The sequence below is a fragment of the Triturus cristatus genome, chromosome 4_1 (assembly GCF_964204655.1).
Source record: "Triturus cristatus chromosome 4_1, aTriCri1.1, whole genome shotgun sequence".
Lineage (NCBI taxonomy): Eukaryota > Metazoa > Chordata > Amphibia > Caudata > Salamandridae > Triturus > Triturus cristatus.
Window position 1 is genome coordinate 1,250,562,793 of NC_140585.1, and position 24,326 is coordinate 1,250,587,118.

The 24,326-nt window shown below is 45.5% G+C and overlaps 1 protein-coding gene across 4 annotated transcripts; it reads left to right on the forward strand.

Moving 5' to 3' along the window:
• Nucleotides 1–340: 340 nt before the first annotated feature.
• Nucleotides 341–20,351, forward strand: PCBP2 (poly(rC) binding protein 2). Of its 4 annotated transcripts, XM_085654684.1 has the most exons (14): nucleotides 341–634; nucleotides 1,851–1,987; nucleotides 2,706–2,729; nucleotides 2,816–2,848; nucleotides 3,275–3,391; nucleotides 4,024–4,155; nucleotides 4,573–4,701; nucleotides 11,610–11,684; nucleotides 13,379–13,480; nucleotides 14,635–14,676; nucleotides 16,058–16,136; nucleotides 16,273–16,328; nucleotides 16,822–16,991; nucleotides 19,725–20,351. In XM_085654684.1, the coding sequence occupies exons 2-14, from the start codon at nucleotides 1,919–1,921 to the stop codon at nucleotides 20,041–20,043; spliced, it is 1,347 nt and encodes a 448-aa protein (XP_085510810.1). In that variant the 5' UTR covers nucleotides 341–634; nucleotides 1,851–1,918; the 3' UTR covers nucleotides 20,044–20,351. The 4 variants fall into 4 exon arrangements, with proteins under 4 accessions (XP_085510810.1, XP_085510811.1, XP_085510812.1 ...); XM_085654685.1 differs by lacking the exon at nucleotides 14,635–14,676; XM_085654686.1 differs by lacking the exon at nucleotides 13,379–13,480.
• The last annotated feature ends 3,975 nt before the right edge of the window (nucleotides 20,352–24,326 follow it).

The window sequence follows — 24,326 nt, forward strand, 5'->3', positions numbered from 1 at the left end:
AGACCATCAAACCCATGAAATGTCAAACAAAAAGCAAACTGAAAATGTGACAAGTATACAGTTATGAGAAACGGCAGCATCTCCCCCCAAAAAAGTATATTGTACGCTCTTAATTGGGCTCGCCTTTCAAATCAAGAGCTGCTTGCACGCTAAGGTTACAACACACGATGTATTGTCATTGTATTGTGCGTCAACCCTTTGAGGTGATGGGCTTTCCCGCCAGAGTGCCCTACACTCTATGATCCCTCGGCGGTGCGTTCTAGCTTTCGTCCGCCTGCTCGCTTAGCTCAACTTCCGGCGAGGGCGGGTAGATAGCCACCCGCGCCGCCCTTCCCCCTCCCAGACCAGCAGAGGCAGCAGCAGAAGTCGCAGTGCCCCTTGAGCCCCTCCCGCCGTCGCCATTCCTCCCTCGCCCGCCCGGTTCTCTCTCCCTTCCCTCCCCCGGTTCCTCGCCTCTCTCTCTCCCCCCCCCTGCCGCCCCCTTCCCCCGAGGCCCAACGGCTCCGGCCTCCCTCGGTCTCCTTTCCCGCCCCCGAACCCTCGTTCCCGTCCCCGGTCTTTTCTGTCCCGCCCCACTCCTACAATACCCTTCTCCTAGCGGCGGCCCCCTTCCTCCTCCTCCCCGCTCTTTAAGGTAAGGCCCGATAAGCCCCGGCCTCACGTAGCTCCGTTCCCGCTCTGCTCGAGCCTGTCCTTAGCCGCGCGTGCACGTCAGTCCGCTGATCACTCTCGGGCCTAGGCCCCACTCGTGTGATGCGCAGGAAGCAACGCCAGTCCCGTTACAATGGTTTTTCGGTGCTTACAATGGCCCGTATTTAACTGGTTGTTTTTATCTTAGCAAGTCAATTAACAAAGGTTTATCTTTTTGGTAATTTTGGAGGCGTCACGTTTTTCGTGGCTGACTACATGTCTTTGGTGCGGAGGGTATAACTAACAATAACATTCAGAGGACATCGTAACCTCCAGATGGCATATTTCTTAGGCCGAATGCGACACGCAGTTGCGTCTTTTATTCTTTATGGAAGTGTGTCCCTTTTATCTATTAATAAAAACAAATCTAGTCTGTGGGGGCATGATGTAGTTTAATCCATTTTTATTTTAAATCCTTAGATTTTGCTGCACCTCACTCACCGCAGTGAGATGTAGGTGTCATTAAGAGTGGATCGAGAATACCCTTATGATAAAAGGGGTACAACCATAATGAGTGTGACAGTCTAGGAAACAACGAAGCGTTATATTTTTTTTTCTCGTCTGCAAACTGACACCGCACCTATCGCTTTTGTGGGGTGTTTGAAAAACAGACCCCACGATTGGTAGTGAGGCATAACTTGATAAAAATTCGAAGTTTTAGTTATTTCCAGGTAGACTTGTGATTGCATATTTGATATAGACGCATGGATCTAGTGAACTCATGTATAGTGAGTTGTAGACCGCTCAATTAATAGCCATGTGTTTTGATTTAAAATGTAGACTTTGTAGCATTGTTTATCTTAAAGGTCCTTGCTCGCATGAGAAGCTGTCCTCATGAAATATAAATGATCCCTTTATCGGGTCCAGAATAGCCTGCATAATGTTGAGCACACAGCCTGCTTGACGCATACTTAGATTACTGTAAACAAGGGTGCAAATTGTTTGGAATGAAGTTTCCTTTCAACGCAACACCTCTCCCAAGAATGTAAAGATGTTTATTTGGAAGAGTATATAGACTGCTGTGTAAGTCTCCTTCATCTCAGTGGCAGTCTCAAGTGGAGACCTCTCGCGTGACGATTTTATGTGCACCATATAAGTAATTAATGGTATTTAACACTGAACTGACAGTTTTGCAGCAAAGATGTCATCTTTTGTTTTAGTCTTGCTCCATCCCGTGACCAAAGATCTCACTGACGGAAAAGCCTGACTCTACAGAACCTAGCACACCATGGATACCAGCATGATTGAAGGCGGTTTGAATGTCACTCTCACCATACGACTGCTCATGCATGGCAAGGTATGACTGGTCTTTTCTTTGTGAAATGTGGCTGCTGTGAACGATACATTCATTTTAAATCGCGCGTGCTACACAAGTGCTTTTTCCAATCGCATTGACAATAGCTGATGCATCAGTTCCATAATGACCACAATGCTCTGTATGCACTCCTTTCCCTTAAACTGTGGCTCATGGTGATGGATGCAGGTGAGAGGATGAAGGGAACGACCAGTACTGTGGTTTAAATGCATAGTGACAGCTCACGGTTATTTGCATTCTACTCCATCATACATGTTCGGCGTTCGCGTCTTGCAAAAGAAAATATCCAATAACGTTTAGCTAAACAGTTGAGATAGTATTTTTCATGTGGCTATATCTTTCATTAGCGTTTAGTCGTTCCGTGCACGTCCTAAGCTACTTTGTTTTGATTACTGTGATCCTTGTCACTTCCTGAGTGAAAGAATGAATCCTATATTCGAAAAGCTGTGCATTAAATGTCTTAACTTAAAAGATATGTTGAATGAAGGTGACAGCAGTTCAGGACCCTTTCATTGTGTTCGAAATATTTTCCGCGTGCACTAGCACGAGGAAGCAGCTGCAGTATGTTTTTTTTTCTTTTTTTTCTCAGCTCTTAGTAGGCCCAAAGAGCAAAGGATTCTGGGGTGCTTTAGCAATCTAGTTAGCACGAATGTATATTTGTATATTCTGCAGACTAATTGTAAACTTTCTGATTTTATAGGAAGTTGGAAGCATCATTGGAAAGGTAAAATCGCTTAAGTTTACCTTTATGTCCTTGTTTGTTTTTTTCTGTTTAATGCAACATCATACTATTTTTTTTGTCTTGTGCAGAAAGGGGAGTCGGTGAAGAAGATGCGAGAGGAGGTAAGATTTTTTTTTATTTTTATTCCTTTCGAGTGAAGAAATTGAAAGTGCTAGTTTGTAAACCACTGGGTTATAACGCACGCCAATGGAGTAGGCGTCTGATTTTGCTAAATGTGGCTGCGCGCATGTAAGAAGACATTGTACGCAGCTATGTCTGCCTGCAAACCTTCAGATTTGAGAATGCGCACATATGGTGCATGTATGCATCTCTGGCGTTTGTGTGTGAAACTGTGAGTATATATTCGCTGTGCAAGTTTTATGGAACTCTGCATCTCAACTGCTCCGAGGTGGCACAGGTGCAAATGTGCGGGTGGGCATGCTGAAGCACCAATGCAACTGACTTTATTTGGGTTACGATTTTTAAATGGCAGTTGTTGCCGGTATATACAATGACATCAACTTGGCTCTTATTTATCATGTTCTTAGAGCGGAGCTCGTATAAACATCTCGGAAGGAAACTGCCCAGAAAGGATCATCACTCTCGCTGGACCTACTAATGCCATCTTCAAAGCATTTTCTATGATCATTGACAAACTAGAAGAGGTGTGTCTTATCTGTTGGGTAGTGCAAATGTCTACAGGGGGCGTTGGCGAGTAAAAACTTGGTATTGAAAAGTGTTCACCCCCCCCCCCCCTACCTGGCAAGTGCCAAGAATTTTCCTGGTTGTGTGTGAAATCTCCCCTAGACTATCTGACTTGAATGTCCATAATAAACCTGATCAACTTAATATGTCGTGGAGAGTTTAACTCCACCGTTGAGTCTCGGGTGTTATTTTTTTTTTCGGTCTGGCTAATGGTCATACCACAGACCTATGGAAAAACGTAGTTGCAACAAAGTAGCCTCTGCATGAAAGCAGCTACAACTCCCCCCCCCCCCCCCCCCCCGTTTGTATTGCATTGCACAGAAGGCCCGTTCAAATTGCCGATTCTTGTTATGTGCTAAGCCCGATCTTCCTTCACCATGTAAAAGTGAATGCGTACTATGAAATTTCAACTACATCACACAACTTTTTGGTATCGTGGCTGCGGTACTTTCTCAAAGCTAGACTGGCAACCAAGCGGAAATTCTTGCCAAAGATGAAGTTGCTTGTTCAGATTTTCTTTTGTAACATGGTTGTCTAATTTTTTTAAATTTTTTTTTTTTTTTTTTATTTTTTTTATTTTTCCTGCTCTAAGGACATCAGTAGCGCGATGACCAACAGCACTGCTTCCAGCAAACCCCCTGTCACTCTGAGGCTCGTGGTCCCTGCCAGCCAGTGTGGTTCTCTCATTGGGAAAGGAGGTTGCAAGATTAAAGAGATCAGAGAGGTACATTTTTAGTTTTTAACCATTGGGTGCAGTCCATGGGTGGGTAGATGGCATATCTGCAGTTACGCCATGTTGTAGGCCCCAGCTAGAGCAGTCTAGGGTGTTAAGACATACTAGATTGGCTAGCGAAACATGACTTAACAATGAGCTTCAATGCTTTAAGTATACATGCCTCTTTGGCACTTTGACCTATTGAACACCTTCCCTCATTGTTTAGTTCCATTCTATGGGTTCAACAAACTTAACGTGCTTGGTTGGGTTTCACTTGTTCGCCAATTGCCTTTGATTAGTTCTGTCGTGGGGGACAGTTTGAACTTCGGAGGTCAGTCACCTTACTCAACTTCATTCTCCCCTTACAAAACGATCTTGGGCTTTGCATCCCGGGATTAAGCCTTTTCTTTTTTTTCTCCTTTGAAGACCACTGGAGCACAGGTGCAAGTAGCGGGGGACATGCTGCCCAACTCGACAGAAAGAGCCATCACAATTGCTGGCATTCCTTCTTCAATCATAGAGTGCGTCAAACAGATCTGTGTGGTTATGCTGGAGGTAAGTCTTCAATAGCTGTTCATTTAGTTCTCTATAGTGTTGCTGTCATGAATCTTTTGCAGAGCACATATATATCCAAAAGGGGTTATCGCTTGTTGGTTCGATGACCTATAGTTAAAAATTGTAACATTCGTCCAGGTATACTACTTAGTTTTTAAGTCTGTTATCATGCCGTAATTACAGAAATTATTTCTTACTAAAATTTACAGTGCGCTTTCGATTAGTAGTTGTCGTCTTGTTTTCTTTGGCTTTTGGCTTATTCCACCTCCCAATGAGTGCTCCCTATGTGTACTTGAGGGACTAATTTCAAAATGCAGTATACCTTTTGAAGCAATGGTCTGCGTATTCGACAAGGCTTCGTTCATTGGCTGCTCTGTGTAGGTTAGTGTTTTGGATTGTAATTTTTTTCAGTAGGTGGCATGAGTCTACGATTCGACAGTCGAAGTTTCATCTTACTCGCTTCTTGCTCGAGTTAAAGTCCTAGGCATCCTGCTTAACTGTACTGTAACATGGATGGACATTCTTGTCGTGCATGTATTGGCTCCTGTTTTTTTTTTTTTTTTTGGCATGTTTTATGTAGTCTAGTTACACCTTGACCAGGAGTAAGTGTTTCCAGGTATATAACTTGGTTGAATTTTGCCTTGCCGTTTTCCTTGTGATTAAAGAGCTTCAAACGCCATGCAAAGATTAATTTTGATACGGCTTATACTCGCAATGGCTGCAATTAATGTCTGAAGATGTATACTTGCCCTCCATTGGTGGAAGACTTCATTAGACCATCCTGGCTGTATTTCCCCCCTCCCTCCAAAATGTGACCTTGTTGGTGTGCAACTACAGCCATAAGTCAGTCTGTGTATATTCACACCGTCTGTCAAGCGGAAAGGAGGGCAGTTTTAGTCTTAACAATAGCTGTGACCAACGTTTTAGATAAAACCAGTTGAGTTAACAATATACTGGTCCAATTTCTAGACAGTAGTGTTGGCCGTAACATCCTTAAAGTGCATCTAGCGAATAATTGAGCTAGATTTCTTAAGGATTTGGAGTAAATGATCTGGGTTTCACGTGAATGCAATCGTTCAGGAATGTACTCTGTGGACAAACTTCATGCGTCTGCAATTCTCTCAGTAAGTCAGTTAAGACAGTTAGTCATAACAGCAGTTTGAACAAGCACAACATACTTCATTGGAAGGGGAGTGGGTTTAGTGATACTGTTTTTCTTTCTGATGCATACCTCTACCAGCAGATTCTTCTGCATGAAAATCCCAGACGTCCAACTTGATCTAGAAACTTCAAAGCTCTCGTAGCTGGTAACTTGCGCTGGCCATGTCTCTGAGCTAAAAGTAGCGTCAGGTGATGTTATCGAAGCCACATAGTGACTCCCATAACGCTTTGTTCCCTTTTTTTTTTTTCTCCCCCCCCCCCCCCCCCCCCCAACGCAGTTGATGCAGCGCTACGTATAGTCCACTCCTTGTACTTTGTTGCCGGTTACCATGCCGTCCTGGACCACATTTTAAAACCGGGCACGGTGGGGTTCTCTGGTTAGCATTCCGTTTAGGACCCTTGTATTATAAAGAGCTGACCTTTCGAAATTAAGGATTTGTGTGTGTTTTGGGGCTCCACATTTCGGATTCCCTTATGACATTGAATCAATCGCATAACTTGTAAAGCGCACTACATACACGGGAGGGTTTCACGGCGCTGGTGGGCGGGGGTGTTGCTGGTCGAAGAGCCAGGTCTTGGGTTATCTCCTGAAGGTCAGCAGGTCTTCGGTTTGTCGCAGGTAGAGGGGGAGGGCGTTCCTTCTCCCATCGCGCCGCCAAGACCTGGATCTGCCTCCGGCAATAGTTCTCCGGATGTGTGGGACCGTGGCCAGGGCGTGGTGAGCGGAGTTTCCTGTTTGGTACGTAGAAGGAGAGTCGACTGTTGAGAGAGGCTGGGCCGGTTTTGTGGAGTACCTTGTGTGCGTGGATCAGAAGCTTGAAGGAGATTAGTTTGTCAACAGGGAGCCGGTGCAGGTTCCTCGGGTGGGGGGGGGGGGGTGATGTGGTTGCGGGACGTCGAGGATCAGGCGTGCAGAGGCATTCTGGTTTCTCTGTAGTCTGCTGATGAGCTTGGACGAGGCTCCGGCGTAGAGGGCGTTTCCGTAGTCTAGTCTGCTGCTGACTAGGTCCTGGGTGACTGTTTTCCTTGTGTTTGTTGGGATCCATCTGTAGATCTTGCAGAGCATGCGGAGGGTGTTGAAACAGGTGGAGGAGACTGCATTGACTTGTTAGGTCATGGAAAGTTTCGAGTCGAGGATGACTCCCAGGTTGCGTGCGTGGTCGGAGGGGGGGGGAACCCCAGTGATGTGGGCCACCAAGAGTCGTCCCATGCAGAGGGGTTGGACCCAAGGATGAGGATTTCCGTCTTGTCTGTATTCAGTTTGAGGTGGCTGTCCTCCATCCAGTCAGCGATGGCCTTCATTCCCTGGTGGAGGTTAGATTTGGCGGTGATGGTGTCCTTGGTGACGGAGAGGATCAGCTTGGTCTTCGGCGTAGGAGATTATGTTGAGGTCGTGTTGTCGGGCGATGCGTGCTAGTGGTGTCATGTAGACGTTGGAACAGCGTCGGGCTGAGGGAGGATGCTTGAGGGACGCCACAGAGTATCTGAGGCCTCAGATCGGAACGGGGGGAGGCGGAATCTGAGTTCTGCCGGAGAGGAAGGAGGTGGTCCAGTCCAGGGCTTTGTTTTGGATCCCTGCGTCGTGGAGGCGCATGCGTAGTGTGTGGTCGCAGATGGTGACGGAGAGGTCCAGGAGGATGAGGGTCGCCGTCTCGCTGTTGTCTAGCAGGATCCTGATGTCTTCTGTGGCGGCGATGAGGGCGGTCTCGGTGCTGTGGTTGCTGCGTAATCCTGATTGGGACGGGTCTAGGATGTTGTTGTCTTCGAGGTGCTGGGTGTTTGACATTTGTTGGGAACGGAAGCAAGGAGATGGGACAGACGTTCTTGAGGTCGCTCTGGTCCGCCTTGGGGTTTCTTCAGTAGGGCGTTGATCTCTGCGTGCTTCCAGTTCTCAGGGAAGGTGGCGGTCTCGAAGGAGAGGTTGATGACTTTGTGCAGGTCGGGTGCAGTGCGATGGACTTGCTGGCTTTGTTGAAGATGTGGTGCGGGAGAGGGTCGGACGGGGAACCGGAGTGGATTGTTCCCATTGTCTTGATTGTGTCCTCGATGCTCACGTTGGCCCAGGGTGTCGTGGGCGGTGGGTTTGGTGCGGTGTGGTCGGCAGGGGTCTTCCGGGGTCTGAAGCTGTCATGGATGTCGGTGATTTTCCGGTGGAAGAAGGTGGCGAGGGGGTCGCACAGGGCATGCGATGGTAGGATGGCGTTGGAGCTGGGGTTGGAGAGTTCCTTCACGATGGTGAAGAGCTCCTTGCCGTTCACGTTAAGGCGGTCTGTGAAGGAGGTTCCTTTGGTGGTCCTGATGAGGTGGTGGTGGTTGCAGATGGCGTCTTTGTGGGCAGTGCTGCTGTCTCGCGTCTTGTTGCTGTGCCATGTTTCCGGCAGGTGAGTTTGGAGTCGGAGTTCCGGGGTGAACCAGCTGACTCTTCTGCTGGTGTCTCTGTTGGTGTTTTTCAGCGGAACGACTGTTGGTGCAGTTCATCCAGCGTTCGAGGGCGAGTGCACTTTCATCTGGGTTGGTGGGGTTTGTCGGAGGGTTGAGTGCGAGGCTTGTCTGTAGTTGTGATTTTGCGGGGGGTGTCTGTGGTGTGTGGTTTTCGGGAGAAGTGGCTGCAGTGGTAGTCTGTGTAGGTGAGTTCGGAGGCGTGGCTGAAGCTGACATGGGGGCTTGAGGAGAAGATGGCATCAAGCGTGTGGCCGGTGATGTAGGTCGGTGTCGTGACTAGCTGTTTCAGTCCGAGGTTGGCGAGATTGTCAATCAGGGTGGATGAGTTGTCATTGTTGTTCTCCAGATGATAGTTCAGGTCTTCGAGGAGGATGTAGTTGGTGGAGGTCAGCGCGTGCGTGCTGATGAGATCTGGGATGGAGTCGCAGAATTGAGGCCAGGGTCCTGGCGGTTTGTAGACGAGGGTCCTCTCTGGGTGGTCTTAGGGTCCGTGTGGATCTGGAAGTGCATGTTTTCGGCGGTGCTGAGGGTGTCGTTGGTGTTTGTTGATCTTGATGGTGTTTTTGTGGACGATGGAGATTCCTCCTGCGGCCCTGTTGGAGCGGTCTCTGCGGGTGATCTTGTACCCGTCTGGGATGGCTATGGCGATGTCTGGTGAGGAGGCTTCGTTCATCCAGGTCTTGGTCAGGAAGGTGACGTCCGGTGATGTGGTGTAGAGTAGGTCCCAGAGTTCGACGGCGTGTGTGCGGAGCGGGTGTTGATCTGAGCTGGTGGGTGTCTTGGCACTTTCGTGGCAGGACAAGTTGCAGTTCCAGCAGGTAAAAGGGCCGTGGGTGCGCTTCGGGGTGGCCTTGCTGCAGGTGTGGGTCCTTCCTGGGTTGAGAGCGACTAGGGTTTTGGTGTCGTAGTGGAGGCGGTCTTCGTGGCTGCTGCAGGGGCCAGGGGTTCGCGCCTGGACCGTGCCCGGTCAGGCGCAGACAGGCTTGCCTTAGGCGCGCCTTTGATTCTTTCTAAAGGAATACTCTGCTGGTGATTCTTTACAGTTTCTGTATTAGAGGACCACAGTGTGTGTCCTGGGGCTTCTTATATTTGCCTATTTATTGATTGACTTTAAGAACCCTGGGGAGTTATGGCATTTTAATCTTGTGATACTATACATCTGATATTGAAATTTGAAGGAGTGGACTATACTTGAGATTTGATTGGACTGTACACACGAGATGTTACACGTTTATGTTGCACACTGAGAATTGGAATTACTTAGGTCATATGTGTCCTGTTGTACTTTGAGTAAGGCCTGATGAAGTTCCCGTGGCACTAGGGTACACAACGTGTTGGCTGTGTGCCTGTTTTAAATCAAACTACGTTGAAGACTTTTGGATAATGTATGTCTCCTGACTTACTTCAATCGAGTGCACCTTCCTTTCTTGTGGACCTTCGTTTGAAGACATTCCTGGATCCAGACATCTGGTTAAATTGAATCTGCCATTCAATAGTACATGCCTATTTGGCGATGAGTTCTACTGCATCAGAGTATTTTGAGAACCGGTAAGTAAGGCTTGCTCCCTTGGTCTACAACTACCCCCTCCCTAAACTCACTAGTTTTGGCATTTTTGAGGTTTTGTGATTTCCTTTAGTCCGTGACCACAGTATCTCCCATAAAACCAGCAACTGCCTAATTTGTTGGTATAACAGTTTAGAGCGAACCAGAGCAAGTAGCTGTGTATCCACATTGCAACCTAATCTCCTGCACCACCACGAAGACAGACCAAGAGTGCCCACCTCCAACCCTATGGGAAGGCAGCGTTTTTTTCTGCCTGGAAATGGGGTCCTCCAAATTATATACCGGAGTAACAGCCTTCCCTGCCTTCTAGCTTCATACGTCCTCATTCCTATCCTGCGGTCACCCCGGAAGTGTTGCGATTTGTGGTTGGTTCCAAGCAAAATTTGTGTACTACCCTTTGGTTTGACTTCAAAGCCTCAAGCCCATCTCAGTTTAGGCATCCCACCATTCGCATTTCTGGATGACTGGCTGATCAAAGCTGATTTACCCGAGGTAATCTGCAGTCAACCTCGTCCCCGTTTGACCCAGACTTCTAAACCTGCATGCCCAAATATCACATGCAATCATGCCAATGATTCCAGTTCATATTGTCTTTATTGGACACTCCCCTCCCTGTGTCATTTGTACTCTGCAAAGTATCACCACCATTCAGAATATGGTCCCATCTTTTCAGCAAGGTGCGAGTTTCAGTTCTGAGAGTCCAGATTCCTAGGTCTGCTGAGTTCCTGCTTTCCTGGTCAAATACTGACACGAGGGCCCTGCATGGGAACCCGCGCAGTCAGTCTGCAATACCGGGAATCCTGTCTGCTCCATTGTGAGGTCTCCGCTGCGGCAATATAATTGGTTTGATGGGGCAACGAGTGTGGAATGCAGGATGGCTTTCACACCCGCTCAGACTGTACCTCAAGTAGTGATGGGTGACTCTACGTTGGGCGCCCATATGGTGGATCTGGAGATCCAAGGCCTCTGGTCTGAGATCGGGTGCTTCACATCAACCTGTTGGAACTGTGGATCATTCGGCTGGCTATCAAGGCTGCTTCCTGTCTATTCAAGGTCTCTGCCCAATATTAAAGGGGGTGGCAGGAGCTGAGGGCAAGTCCACTAGGACCAAGCCCATAACTTCTGCCCTTGCCAAGGGCGCTCCATTGCAGAGATCAAGACGCGAGAGATGTGGGTGTCCTGCACACTTTGGCAAAGCATTTGTGCCTGGGTTCTATAGTGCATAGAAGTATCCATCAGTTACTTGTCCTAACTTGTCTTGTCTTTCTGGTGGATACTCTTGTCGCAGAGATTCATCACTGACCTGCATGTCCCTGTTTGATGTCATGGGAAAAGTTAAGATCCTGATTTGAGGGTTTTTGGTACTCGACTAATCTACTGTCTGTCCATCACTGTCTTAAGGCTTGGAAAAACGTATTTATGGAACAAGGGTGGTTGCCACAGCTTCTGACGTTCACCTGACTCGTGGCGTCTATATGAAGCCAGTGCCCCTACTAGTAATGTGAGAGCTTTGAAGTTTCCAGATCTAGTCTGGTGCCTGGTGATTTTAAATCTAGAGGTAGAGCATCTAAAGATTGTCACCACAGGTAAGCTTTTTTTTTTTTTCTTGTGTATCCAGGCTAGGGGGGCAGTCTGAAGCTTGTGCTGTGCGTTGTCTTGCATTAGTTGTTGGTCATTGCATTAAAACTTGATTTACCAAAGACCTTTTTGCTTTCTTGACCTTCTCCGTCAATGTTTTCAGTCTCCTCCGAAGGGTGTCACCATCCCATATCGACCCAAGCCATCCAGCTCACCGGTGATCTTTGCCGGTGGACAGGTAAGGATTTCATCCCTCCTTGTGACGCATTGCATGCCGCAGCTGGTAGCACCGCTCACTACTTTGGGATCTTGTCTGCTTGTGGAATGATCAAGAGTACATTTGTGTCTGCTTCTTAACGCTCAGTGGCAAGTGTCTAATCTGCATGCTGGATAATTTTACCTGTTTTAACCAAGTTTCTTTTAGCTTTGTTTGAGTGCGATTGGCCATTGCTATGTACTTTGTTTGTGCTCGAACTACAACCTGTCCATCTGTTCCTGCCAATCTTACCAGGTCGAGGTGAAATAGTACACCACCCACTTGTATGTGGGTTCGGAGATGTGCCCTCATACGTAACTTAATACGTATCAATTAAAATGGTAACAAGTATGTCAACATTCTGACATGTGGTGTAAGATTGCCCAATTTCCCCCTTCGATCCACCCACTCGGTGCATGCCCTAGATGTCACATGGACAACAAAGCACACATTTAGTTGTCTTTCTGATGGCCTGTTTTGTTCATATCCTCATTTGACTTCCCCTGTAAATCAAAGGGTTTAGCTCTTGGATCCAAATATGTATGTATTCCAGATGGTCGTGATGAAGGAAATAGAGGTAGCTAGAATGCGGTGGAGCCAATTAGTGACTACTGCATCTCTTACTCCATAACAGAAATCACACTTACCTTCGTAGGGTAATGAGTAGATCGGTTTCCTTTCAACGGTTGTCTTTATATGGAGGATAGACTTAATGCTAGTAAGCACAGAAAGTCCCTTAACGGAGGTTATAGAGATACTGGTTGTGGCTAGCCAAATACCAACTTATCTTGAGTGTCTTCACTTGATTTGTTGTGATTTATATGGTCTTCCCTCCGATATCTTTTTTGATTACCTAACTTCTGCCTTTGCAGAGGAATAAACGCAGCCACTGCTTAGGGATGCACAGAAAGACGTAGCTATAATTTTTGTTTAAGAATGTAACTGCTCTTCAGGACTGGGGAATGTTGGGTGGTCTATTTATACCAATGTGAGTTGTAGCTGCACAGGTAAATACTGACTGCAGGTTTCATCTTATAAATTGGCTGCAAGTGCAGGAATTTTGTTAGTCCTAAACGGTTCCAGGGCGCGTCAGACTGGGTTTCCACATTGGTCTTCTATGACTCTAAAGGTACATTTTACCTAGTCTGACTGCCACATTAAAACTGCCCTTAAGGCCGTGGGCCTGCTTTTACCGAAGCAAGGACTGTTGTAACTAGGCTGATGCATAAGAAGCTGAGATTTGACTGTTATGCATCTCCAGGCTTGTGGCCACGTCAAGCCTGCTGCAAATCCTTTGCTGTCTTGCTTGTTCTTTAATTTGTGACACCTGTTGTGAATTGAAGGCTTGCTTTCATTGAGAGCAGAAGCCAAGCAATCTTGTCGGTGTATGGTATATGCTTCCTCCAAGAAAGACCATAGAGCCTGTCAAACTCTCTTCAGAGCGTAATATGCAATAAGCAGACCTCGCTGTAACTGAAGGTGTACGTGGCAATAAGCTCCCTCCCAGTATCTCCTCCAAATCGCCCTAGATAAGAGGTTCAGGAACAGATGAGTTCAGAAAGTTGTTGTTTGGATCCTTGAACTAGACGCCTGGCTACCCAGCCTAATGAATGAGGATATAAATTGAACTTGCTGTTACCTGAAAGATAACTATCCCTTTTCGCTTTGTTCAACAGGTGTCACGGCAAGCCGGAGGACACGCATGTGAGACTGACCTGTGGGAGGGACGGAGGTCCCACACAGGCGGTGTCTCCCTAGATGCTGTGGATCTCCATGGGGTAGGTCCATCACTTTTTTTTTGTACAATATTGCAGTAATTATCAAATGCTAGACCAGTGTCCCCGCCTCAACTCTAGTCTCACTCTGGTCACCACACAGCTGAGTGCAACGCAACAGTTTTAAGATTAGCTTGGCAAAGCTGGGCACTTGCTGGTTTGTCTTGCAGGTCTTTGAAGTGTGTGCCTTGTGGTAACTGGACACGAACACAAGTTTTTTTTGTTTTTTTTCTCTCTACATAAAACAATTAGCCGGCCCACAATGCCAGAAACCTATATCTATATATATATATATATATATATATATATATATATATATATATATATATATATATATATATATATATATATATAATTTTTTTTTTTTTTTTTTTAATGGCCCTCATTTTTTTGTTTGCACTATTGAGCATTGCCGGTGTTGGCCTGTCTGGGTGTGTGGTGAGTGAGTTTAACTGCTTGAAACCTGAACACAGAATGTCTTAACCTCCCATGTTAATTGAGTATTTTTATTCCCATAATTGATGGTGACATTAATACTGATAAACCAGTCAATCGTCCAGACATTTGGAAATTACATGTATTTCGTGTGCACCTTAAATTTCAGATTAGAAACCAACTTTTCTTGGCTGTTACCTGTTTAACTAGCTTTCTGGGAGCGGAATCTCGGTTTCTATTTTATAAAGGCTAACCAAACCTACAAAAGGTGTTGGATACAGATTGAGTTGGCTGTTTTTTTTAATTTTTTTTATTCCCTTAACACTTAAGAATCCTGTTCACGGGGCTCCATTAAGCCTTAGTTGAAACTCATGTCAAACGTCACGTTTCTGTTATGGGGTTATTTGTGGGATGGGTAGATGGTGTTGGAGGCTAGCGACGTGGGCCCAAGAATCATTTTGTTAAAAGTAATGTGCTGACGGCATGCATCATTGTTTATCTTTTTTGGTTGCGCTGGCATCCCAGACCTACACAATTTAACAAAGTATGTCCTTGTGCATGCTGCTGTTTTACAACTGGGGCTACATTTTCATTTGATGCATGCTTACTTTTCAGTTAGCTGGACTTGCCTGCCTCGCTGTCCGCTTCCCCACCCCCCTCCCCCATCTTCTGGTTAGTTTTCTTTCTTGGTGCCTAATAGGACTGTTTTCCTCTTCTTATAGGCCTATACCATTCAAGGACAGTATGCCATTCCACAGCCAGATGTAAGTTTTTGTACACTTGATTAAACAACTTCGATCCCAATTTTTGATAAAATGATAAATTGGATAGCTGACTGCAGTGCACTCTTATCTGAGACTTAAAAGTGGCATCAAACTGCCCCTTTGGTTATTAAAAGCGCGTCCTTTTTGCCAAGGACGTTCCCATAACAATCTTATGGTCCGAGGTGCATAATAAGCATGCTGTGTTCTACTGTCGTGTTGGAAACCAACCAAGCTAATAGTTGACAGGTTTATGGGAGACTGGGCGGATTGTTGGAATCTGGTTCATGGCAAGGCAGCGATTTATGCACCAGTACCAATGGAAATGCAGGTTTTGTTCTGCGTCACCCCTGACTGTCCATGCCAGACAGCTGTGACTTCTACTCCTGGCGTGTTTGCGGTATTGCCTGTCCACTCTGAATTTTCTTGCAAATTGATCAGTTTGGAGCTGAAGTTTATTTCCTTTTTCTGAGGGTAGGATTTTAGTTGGAATCGGCAGAGCTTTCACTGAACGTGAACTTGGTGTTTAAAGGGGCTTGTCCTGCCAGGCAGGAAGCCCAGTGCACGCACTCCATCTTAATCTTCAGTTAAAGTAAGCCTACAGAAGGACCGTCTTGCATGCATGTAGTATGAATATTAACTTAAAATCTACTCCCTTCTCTCAAAGCATTGTAAAGCCTGTTTGAGTAGTTTGTGCCCCTTAGTTTTAAAATTTTTTTTTTTTTTTTTTGGTTTCACCTGGTAGCAGGTGCCTGGCATGAAGATCGTGTAGGCTGGAATTCAATCAGCTTCCAAATCGGTCTTGAGCTTTTGTATACAACATTTATTATAGTGGCTTGGTTGTCTACTAAAGCTCATACGATACTGGATTCAAAGGATAATTGTAGTATATTACATTATTCCCTGCAGATAGACATTTCCTTCATTTGACTTGCATACCCCGAATGCTGAATAATTCTAGAGGGCAGGTAGAACAGCCAGCCAGTTTCTACACTCAATGGCGTGCATGAACAAGATAATTTCTGGCCATTCCCGGTTAGGATTGCAGCTTACGTTGAGTATGGCAAGTATTGGCCTAGAGTCGGCAGGTATTTTCAACGGGGAAGCATACGATGGCAGGAAGCATAGAGCGGCACTGCCCTTGGTCATCAAATGGTACCAGTAACTCGTATAGCCATGTTGTAGTTTGGTAACTTGCCTACAGGTCAATGTTGCTGTGAAAGGGAGTGTCCTTGGTTCTCTGCCTGCTACCCACAGCACTTCACGCACGCCAATGCCATAGAACTGCTTCCTTTTCACGCTCTAGTTGCGCATGCGGTCTTGTTGCTGGTTTGCTGCAAAGCGGTATGGTCTGGTCCTTTAAACTATATATTTTTCTCTACAGCTCACAAAGCTGCACCAGTTGGCGATGCAACAGTCTCACTTTCCGATGTCTCATGGTGGGGGCAACACCGGATTCAGTGGTATGGAATTTTGTACTGTTCTTTGGTCCGCATGCTGATATCTGGAACTGCGGATTTTTATCACGTGTTCTACAATGGAACCGTGGTTTCCATTGAATGTTTGTGCTGACTGAACTTGTTATCCTTTCTCTTCTAGGTGGCATCGATGCATCTGCTCCAACCACTTCTCATGAACTCACCATTCCGAATGACGTAAGCACTTAGCCTGTACTACATTTGGAACCCTAAAGAAGCCCCGTTTTACTGCTAGGGTACTCTACGACACTTAATGTGGCCCTAGTTGTCCATGTTCTATCCTGTGCGAGTAGGCCAGGAGTTTGTTTTTCTCACTAGCGAGATGTTTGCTATGGGGTAAAATTAAACTGGGAGGGTACTTTCTTGACCCAAAAAGCAATAATTTATTTCCTAATGCGTGGAAGTATAAAGCACTTGGAGCTCTAACAAAGTTAAGAAGGGCTGAGACCTTATACCGTGCGACAAGTGTTTCTAAAGGACACGTAGACGTGTTGAGCAACTCCTCGCCTAATGAATCCACGTCCTTTATTCGTGTAAAGTGGTGTAATGGGATTTAACAGTAAAGTAAGGATCCTCGGGATAATTGAAGGCCGAGTAAAGCATGCATGGCAAATACTGTTCAGTGTCTCCTGGACTTCATCAGTTTGCTAATGGAGATTTCTCCCCTCAGTTAATCGGCTGCATCATTGGGCGTCAAGGCTCTAAAATCAATGAGATTCGCCAGATGTCGGGGGCGCAAATCAAAATCGCTAACCCTGTGGAAGGTTCTACTGAGCGCCAAGTCACCATCACTGGATCTGCTGCCAGCATTAGCCTGGCACAGTACCTCATCAATGTTAGGTAAGTGGGTCCAATCCAGCCTGGCCTAATACTGTGTAGTTTGGCAGACGTGTATGTCTCTGCTTACAAACCGATGGCCATTAGATTAACCTTCACGATGATGGGCTTTACTCTGAGCTAGCTATTGTAGCAATGTGGTTTTGTGTTGCCCTCCTCCACTACCCTCTTCAGTAAGCCTGACGGAATAGCCGGTACAACAACTTGCTAGACTATCTTCCGTAGATGGCTTGTCTGGTAATGCCATAGCGTAGGATGGAGTTGAGCGTCCTAGAGTAGGTCCATTGTTTCCTTTGAAGCAAGGAAAGCATTGACGGATATCCCATAGGCCTTCAGAGACTTCAGGATTAGAGCACTTGCTGAACTTTGAACCCTACGGTGTTACAGGACGCCTGGTCGAGTCCAGGTGTGCCACCGGAATAATCTTGGTGCTTTAGTAAACTGACACAAGTTCTCGTTTCCAATGCACACTGGCGATGGAGCACCCTACATTGCGTTCTCTTATCTGGCCGATCCATCCTTACACTTCCTAAACTGCATAAAACTACGCCCCCCTCAAATCCTCGATCTTATCACATTGCCGAACAAAGGTTGGCTTTCGAGTCTTTCGGGGCAAGACTCTTTAGTGCAGTCTCTAGCCACGTAGTCCATCTTTGGCTGCCAAAGAGCTTTCGCTTGCACGCTTGCCCTGTTGCTGGCCCATTTTGGTGGCTTTACTCTTGGTGGTTTTCACTTCAGTGTTAACAAAGCTACTTGAACTATTACATGGTACCTGACCTACAAGTAGTGGCTTGTATACCCGCCATTACCTATGCATGTGTGTGTCTTAGTAACCTATTGATTTGCACCGGAAGCGCACAGTGCCTTGGCTTTCATAAAGCTGAAGTATGTGGAACAGTTGTGATCCTGTAACACTGGCCTTCCAACAGGTGAGCATCCAAGCGCGCATTCTCACCAGTCCCATGTCTGATTGCCTGACACTAATACAGTTAGGCTGGTGATGGGCAGTATTGTTTCTGGAAGCCAGCTGCCATGCTTGCCGCCATGTTTTCGACGACTGGCTTTGGGTGTCCTTTCAAGCCGCAGCCTGGTAGGCGTTGCCTTTTTTTTTGTGGGTCCACTGCTAAGTAGAGGGCATGGACGCCCTTATATCACCTCGAGGGAATTGCTGGGGCAGTGTTGAATATGTATTACTAGGTTTTAACTGTCGTCGAACGGCTTGATTCTCTACCCTCGATTACCTTCGAGTAGGGGGGTCCCTCTGCTTGTACTCAAAGCAGTCACATTTCTGCTTGAAGACTATACACTTAACAGTTAGCCGCCTATTCCATTTTGCTTCTGCTTTGCCCAACTACACCCTTGTGGTTTCTTCTTTCTATGCTAGCTTTGGGAAACTTAAGTCTTGCATGTATCTGGAAGTGATCATGCCCTTTCCTGTAGTAGAGGGATTAGCCTTGGGTACAGGCTGACTATACAAACTTTAGTTTTATTTTCTGGCATCTAATATTACTGTCTACTGGCATCTGATTACTTGCTAGACTAACCTTGAGGATAGAGTATTCCGATGGGCAGTTGAAGTGGCCATATGCCAGCCCAACAAAGCGAAGGTGCCCAACGTACTCTAATCGAACCATTCTCCCGTGGGGGTTCCACATGGAAATTCGTCTATTCCCGTATGGTGGGTCTCAAAGAACGTACATTGTCCACTTCATGTATGGTCTTTCTCTATCCTTGCAACGCCTGGCCTTTTTTCCTCGTCAGCGTCGTCGGTCTTTGTTTCTTTTCCCTCCAACTAAACTGTCTAGCACCTCGGCTTATCGTCTGCCATCTTGCCTTGCAGTGTCCGGTGCTACACCCATTCTCCATCTGCTGCACTCATCTGTCGTGCTTTACTTTCATCTCATCTAGCCGAGTGCCTAACTTGAGCTTCTAGCCCAACTCGCCCCCAAACCACTTCTTGGGTAGACAAAATGTACGGCGGCACGTGTGGAGGGCCGTTGTTTCCCAGTCAGGCTATCGTTTTTCGCTGTTATTGCATGGGCCTTAGTCGGGCGAGGTGCACCCCCATTTCTCCTGCCTATGTAGGGTATAAATTATGGGGTTGAGCATCCAGCAGTCATGTCTAAATACACCCACGAAGCCTGACAGCATAACTACTTGTAAGTGATCGTTGGGACGGTTCAGTGAACAGTTAGTAACCTTGTCATGGTTCGTCTATGCTCCCCTTAGGTAAGTGTTTCTATTTCTCAACATGTAAAATTACCTAGTGTTTGTAGCTTTCTACTTGGAATTAACAATTAATGATGGTGGTTTTTGTGAAGGTTTTTGTGAAAAAGGAAACTGTACTTTCACCGTACTGCCCGGGACTAGGGGTTTTGTGTTGGGTTGCACGAAAGTGGATGCTAACTGCAACATCTTAAGTTGTCGTATTTGGTAATTAGTCTCCACGTGCTGCTTAAACCTTTGCAGAGAAGTGCCTGCTTCGTCATTAAATGAGAATGTGTTGCTGCGTAGTTGAAAGTGTAGGGGCGCCATTTGGCGGGATTTGGGTGGTGCACCTTTGGGGAGGGCGCATGCGATTCACTGTAAATGACAATTGTGCATGCTGAGGTTCTTAAGTGAAGCTAGTATATTTGCAAGACTGGGGGTGATGCTGTTTATTTTATCCTCGTGTACTATCCTCAGTCTTCCCTTCCACCCACCCGTGTTTTGTTCCTTTTCTCCTCTCTGTTACAGTTTAGAAAGTGCTAAATCCTCTCAGACTGCCTCCGGCGCGACCCCTGATCACCTCAGCATCAACCTCTCTCAACCTTCCACCCCTTCCTCCTCCACCACCACCACCACCCCCTCGCTTGTGACAGCGGGGGTCTCCTCCGACTCCAGCATTCCCAACCCTCTTCCGACCGCCCCTTGTGTCTCCAGTCTGCTTGGCATGAAACCCGTCCCTCTCCTGGCTCTAAATGTTGTGTCTGGCGCTAAGGGGGCCGTCTCTGCAGCCGTATCGGGTATTACTAACAAACTGAAATCGGACAAACCAAGGTTCTCTCCTTATTGAGAGCATAAGGGCAGACCTTTGATGGTGGCAGCATGGGGATCCCGTAGAGGAAAACATTGAAGAAAACCTTTTTTGTTTTCACTTCGAAATGTGAGCTTGTGTATTTTTTGTTTTTTATTAAATGGAAGAATGGCTCACCCAAAGGAGTCTTCTGAAAAAGACAGTGGAAAAAAGTGTTGCTGCGAATTTGTCTAGTGTTAAGCTTTTCTTTAACTTGATATATACACCTAGTTGTAGTTGATGCTTATGAACATTGAATTGTTTAACTTTGAATGTGTTAATAAAATAGTTTTCATTTTAACAATCTATGTAAATGTCTGCATTTTGCTTTTGGATAATGAGGCCACATCGCCACAGATGGTGCTGAAAATTTCAGTCTATCCATATGGTGTATGATTTAGTACTGCAGGGTTGTATGACTTTTTTCCATTGAGTATTCTAGACTTCTTACAGAGCCCTCGGGCTTTCTCATCGGGACCAGATTTCCATGGATTGTTGGGTTGGACTTGGAACACGGACACCCAAATGGCCTTAATCTTTCAGCAGTAACTCAGTAGGCTCACTTACAGCTCTGATAGTAATGCAGCATATTCCACAATTTACAATCCATAAGCGGTTTACAATTTCTTGTTTTTTGGGGTGACCATTGAATGATTTAACTAATTTTAAAGCTGCAGTGGTGGGCAGCTTAAATTTGAAGTACAACTGGGACAGGTCAGCACATTCAACTTCTCACCAGTTGGACAGTGTTGCTGAAATGCGAAAGTTGCAAATAAAGCTTAAAGCATTTTTATTCTCTAACCATCCCCAGCAGCTGCAAGAATCCCAGAGTGTATATCATTCCTTTATTTTTTTTTAGGTTGAATGTTACGGGTATCCGAATGGTTGCCCTGGTTCTTGTTGGTTAGATTACGTTTTACGAGCGGAGTGTAAGGCTGAATGATGCCTGTATTCGAGTAGTGTTTACCGGGATGGGAAAAGCCGTCGGCACTCTACCTCTAACAGTTCGGTTTGGTTCCTTTAAAACCATGTTTACCAACAACCAGCAGGTTCTCCTTGATCCATCTCGTTTTCTCCCAGTCAGATAAATTAATGGTACCTGCCTGGATTAACAAGGGTTTTTTAAATATAGGTTTGTTTGGCTTAGATTGCCTTGGCTGATCTGTAAGCCTCTAACAAATTCACACATATATACAGTGAGGGTCCATTGGGTCTCTCGAGCCATTGCTTGCTCAGTCTGAATTAACATTTGATATTCTTCCACAGTATGGGGCATTAGATCTGTCCACTGAGCACCTGGATTCCTTCCATTGTGAGCATTTTTCCTAACCACGTGCTCATCTGCCTAAAGTGCATTTCAGTGCTAGGGTTAGTGGGCTTTTTTTGGGGGGGGGGGGGGCAGCATTGGCAGTCTTCATCCCTATATCCTTAAACTGTCTTCAGGTTGCACGCATTCAAAGCCCTCTTACCTTTTTTGCACAAATGGGCACTAATTCGTGTTTCAGTTCCAAGTACACCTACTAGTCAGGAATAGCCTAGTTTCCAATTTAACAGATTTGTTTTTTAAATGTCACAAGCATGTTACTACCACGTTTTGGTGGCAGCATGTTTAGTTTGTGCCATATGGTTGCTATAAATGAAAATGGCTTACCAATGCTAGTCCCAGTAGCTTTGCAAGTGAGTTTTTTTGTTGTGGTTTATCGAAAGCACCTGCTGTGAGGGTGTGAGCAGTTACTACCAGATTTCATATGAACTTAATAAATGTTGCTGTTCAGTGTCCTCCATGGGATCCTTATTAGTAATGAGCACTGATTTGTTCTGCTAGTATTGTCTACCTCGAGCTTGCTGACAAGTAAAGGTTACAGAATATTGCACCCTTCACTGATTCTAAATTGAACATCCTCTAGAATACCATTGATTTCTGGACAAGCTGCTCCCTTAAATCTTAGATCTGTTTAAGCCCATGTTTTCCTGTTCTAAGGAAAGTGGTACAGGTAACTGTTTTCAGCTGAAGGAGCTAAATGGCTGGTTTCTTTTCCCTCTTCTTTCATATTCAAATGACTGATCCCACAAAATGGGAAGAGACCTTATCGGCTACTGTACTTTAAAATTGCCCATGAGCATTCAGATCACCAAACGTTAGTGGAAGCAGAAATGGGGTCCGCAAATGCCCAACTAAATATTTAGCATAAAAACATAACCCAATTGAGCCTCCACGTTATGTCTTTATAAGGCATCTGGAGGTTCCCTACCATGAAGAAAACAATTGAACAGGCTGTTGGACATAGATTTCTTATTGTCATTGTATCTTTGTGGTTCTGTTGATAAAAGTCTAATCTTTCTCCCTGAGGAATACCTTCTGTACCCAAGGTTTAATTGAATGGGATTTTGTCTAGAATGGGAGCTCTAGAACTAGTTAGTTCTTGGGCTTTTGAGAGATGAGAGCTGAAGTTAAGTCCGTTAAAGTTTGTGGCAGTTCTGACGCTTCATTTATAATTTGAGCAACTTCTGGTGTTGAACAATTCCCCCAGACTCCTCAGTGGAGTGCCCTGAAGTTTCCAGATTGCCACAAACGTGAATGTTCTTTGCAATAATTTGGTGAACCATGTCATAGGATTTATGCTCAAAGTGCATGGTACCAAGAACTCCACTCTGGTCCAATTTTCTGGTAGTGGCTTAATTTGCTTTTTTGGTTGAGGGTTCTCCTTTGAGTTTAGCATGTGATCTGTGCTTATCCCTCTTGGTGCAGTTACTAATTGCTGATCATATGCTTTTTTTTAAAAATGGGAGTGGGGTCCTCTGACTGGAAATCAACTATTTTAAATCCTTTTGAGCATGAGACACTAAGTCTCATCTAATTCGAATCCGCCTCCCCACTGCGCTAGTCTGCCAATAATTTGGAGAATGCGTGATAGTTGCAGGGATTTGTGCAGGGAGGGAGACTTCTGCAAGCTGGAGCTGTAAGGTGTATGACGATTTGTATCAGTTACCTGTGGTTACTAAAAGTGTTTTTGTTGGTTTCTATATGTATATATATATTTTTTTTTTCCAGTGACTTTCAACGCTATTGACTGCCACAGCCCAACCAAAATACTTGAGACTGCCTGCTGGGTCTCTGTACTAGACAGCTTAATTTCTTTTCTCTAGGCTAGATCTCAAGACCGTAGCAAAGATCTTTGTTTGTATTTTCCTCTGGGCTTACGTCCCTGCTGCTATATATTTTATATGCTTTCATTGACAAGTCTTCATGCCTTGGATTTATTTGCTTCTGTATGTAAAGATCGCTTTTTTGTCTCTTGTTCAGGAGGGGTTGCAATTTTAGATTAAAGTCAGTCTACCGTCTGAATTACTAGGTTAAGCCTGACTGCAGAAGAGGCAAAATGCATTGGCTTTCACACCAACTACAATCAACTTGGTCTTGAGCTTTTTTTCTTCTTCCGTACTTCTACTTAAACTGCAGTGAACCTTGCTGCTGCATTTGATAGATATGCAGCAATGTTACATTTTTGGCTCCAGCGTTACAGATGTGATCTGATTTTCTATCATTGAATCGACAACTGTTAAATTGTCAAATCCTTACCCAGAGGCTTTGGTTTTATGGCTACTTGATTGTCACAGGTGATGCATGGCCCGGGTATCTTGTACAGTTAACAGGTTTCATAACGGTCCATGGTATTTTCAGTACCTGCAACAAAGCTCTCTGCACCAAGCTCTCCCTAAGTTGGGGAAAATCCTCAAAGTTGTAACTTCCTCGTAAGGTTTTTATCTATGCCATAGACAAGTGTTTAGCCTTAGCATGAGTGCTTTACAAATAAAATTAAAGTAACCCTGATTGGATTAGACCAGTGCATGATTTGGGATAAGGGTCAAAATGAATCCTGATAGACCATGCTCTACAGTGATCTAATCTGACAATGGTTAAGAGCAGCTGAGTGGAATACCTTTTGTATTCTTTATCCATTCAGTTCAATAACAGCATTGCCAGTGATGTAGGTCTCTTCTTCCATGACAATTTTATAGTGTTTCAGCTGACTAGACGACTGCATGGGTCTCTTGAATGCACCACCTCACTAGTTGCCCAACAACTTTGTGAGCTGGTCTTCATTTCTGGGCAAACCTGGCAGGTTACCGTTGCAATGGTCCATTGGCACCTGGCATAGGTTCCTTGGTGTCTCAAGCATTTGGTCTTTGTAAAATGTTCAGTGGGGCATTCGTACTCTCAAGAGTTGGTGACTACCCTTGGTGCTTGATGGATTACTTTGAGCTACACAATTTGTGATATG

What these genes read in the sequence shown, in the direction of transcription:
- PCBP2 (XM_085654684.1), top strand. Translation starts at nt 1,919, where the DNA reads ATGGATACCAGCATGATTGAAGGCGGTTTGAATGTCACTCTCACCATA. An exon ending in TTGGAAGCATCATTGGAAAG is followed by an intron (nt 2,730 to 2,815) that starts GTAAAATCGCTT and finishes TGTCTTGTGCAG; the next exon opens with AAAGGGGAGTCGGTGAAGAA. An exon ending in ATGCCATTCCACAGCCAGAT is followed by an intron (nt 14,677 to 16,057) that starts GTAAGTTTTTGT and finishes TTTTCTCTACAG; the next exon opens with CTCACAAAGCTGCACCAGTT.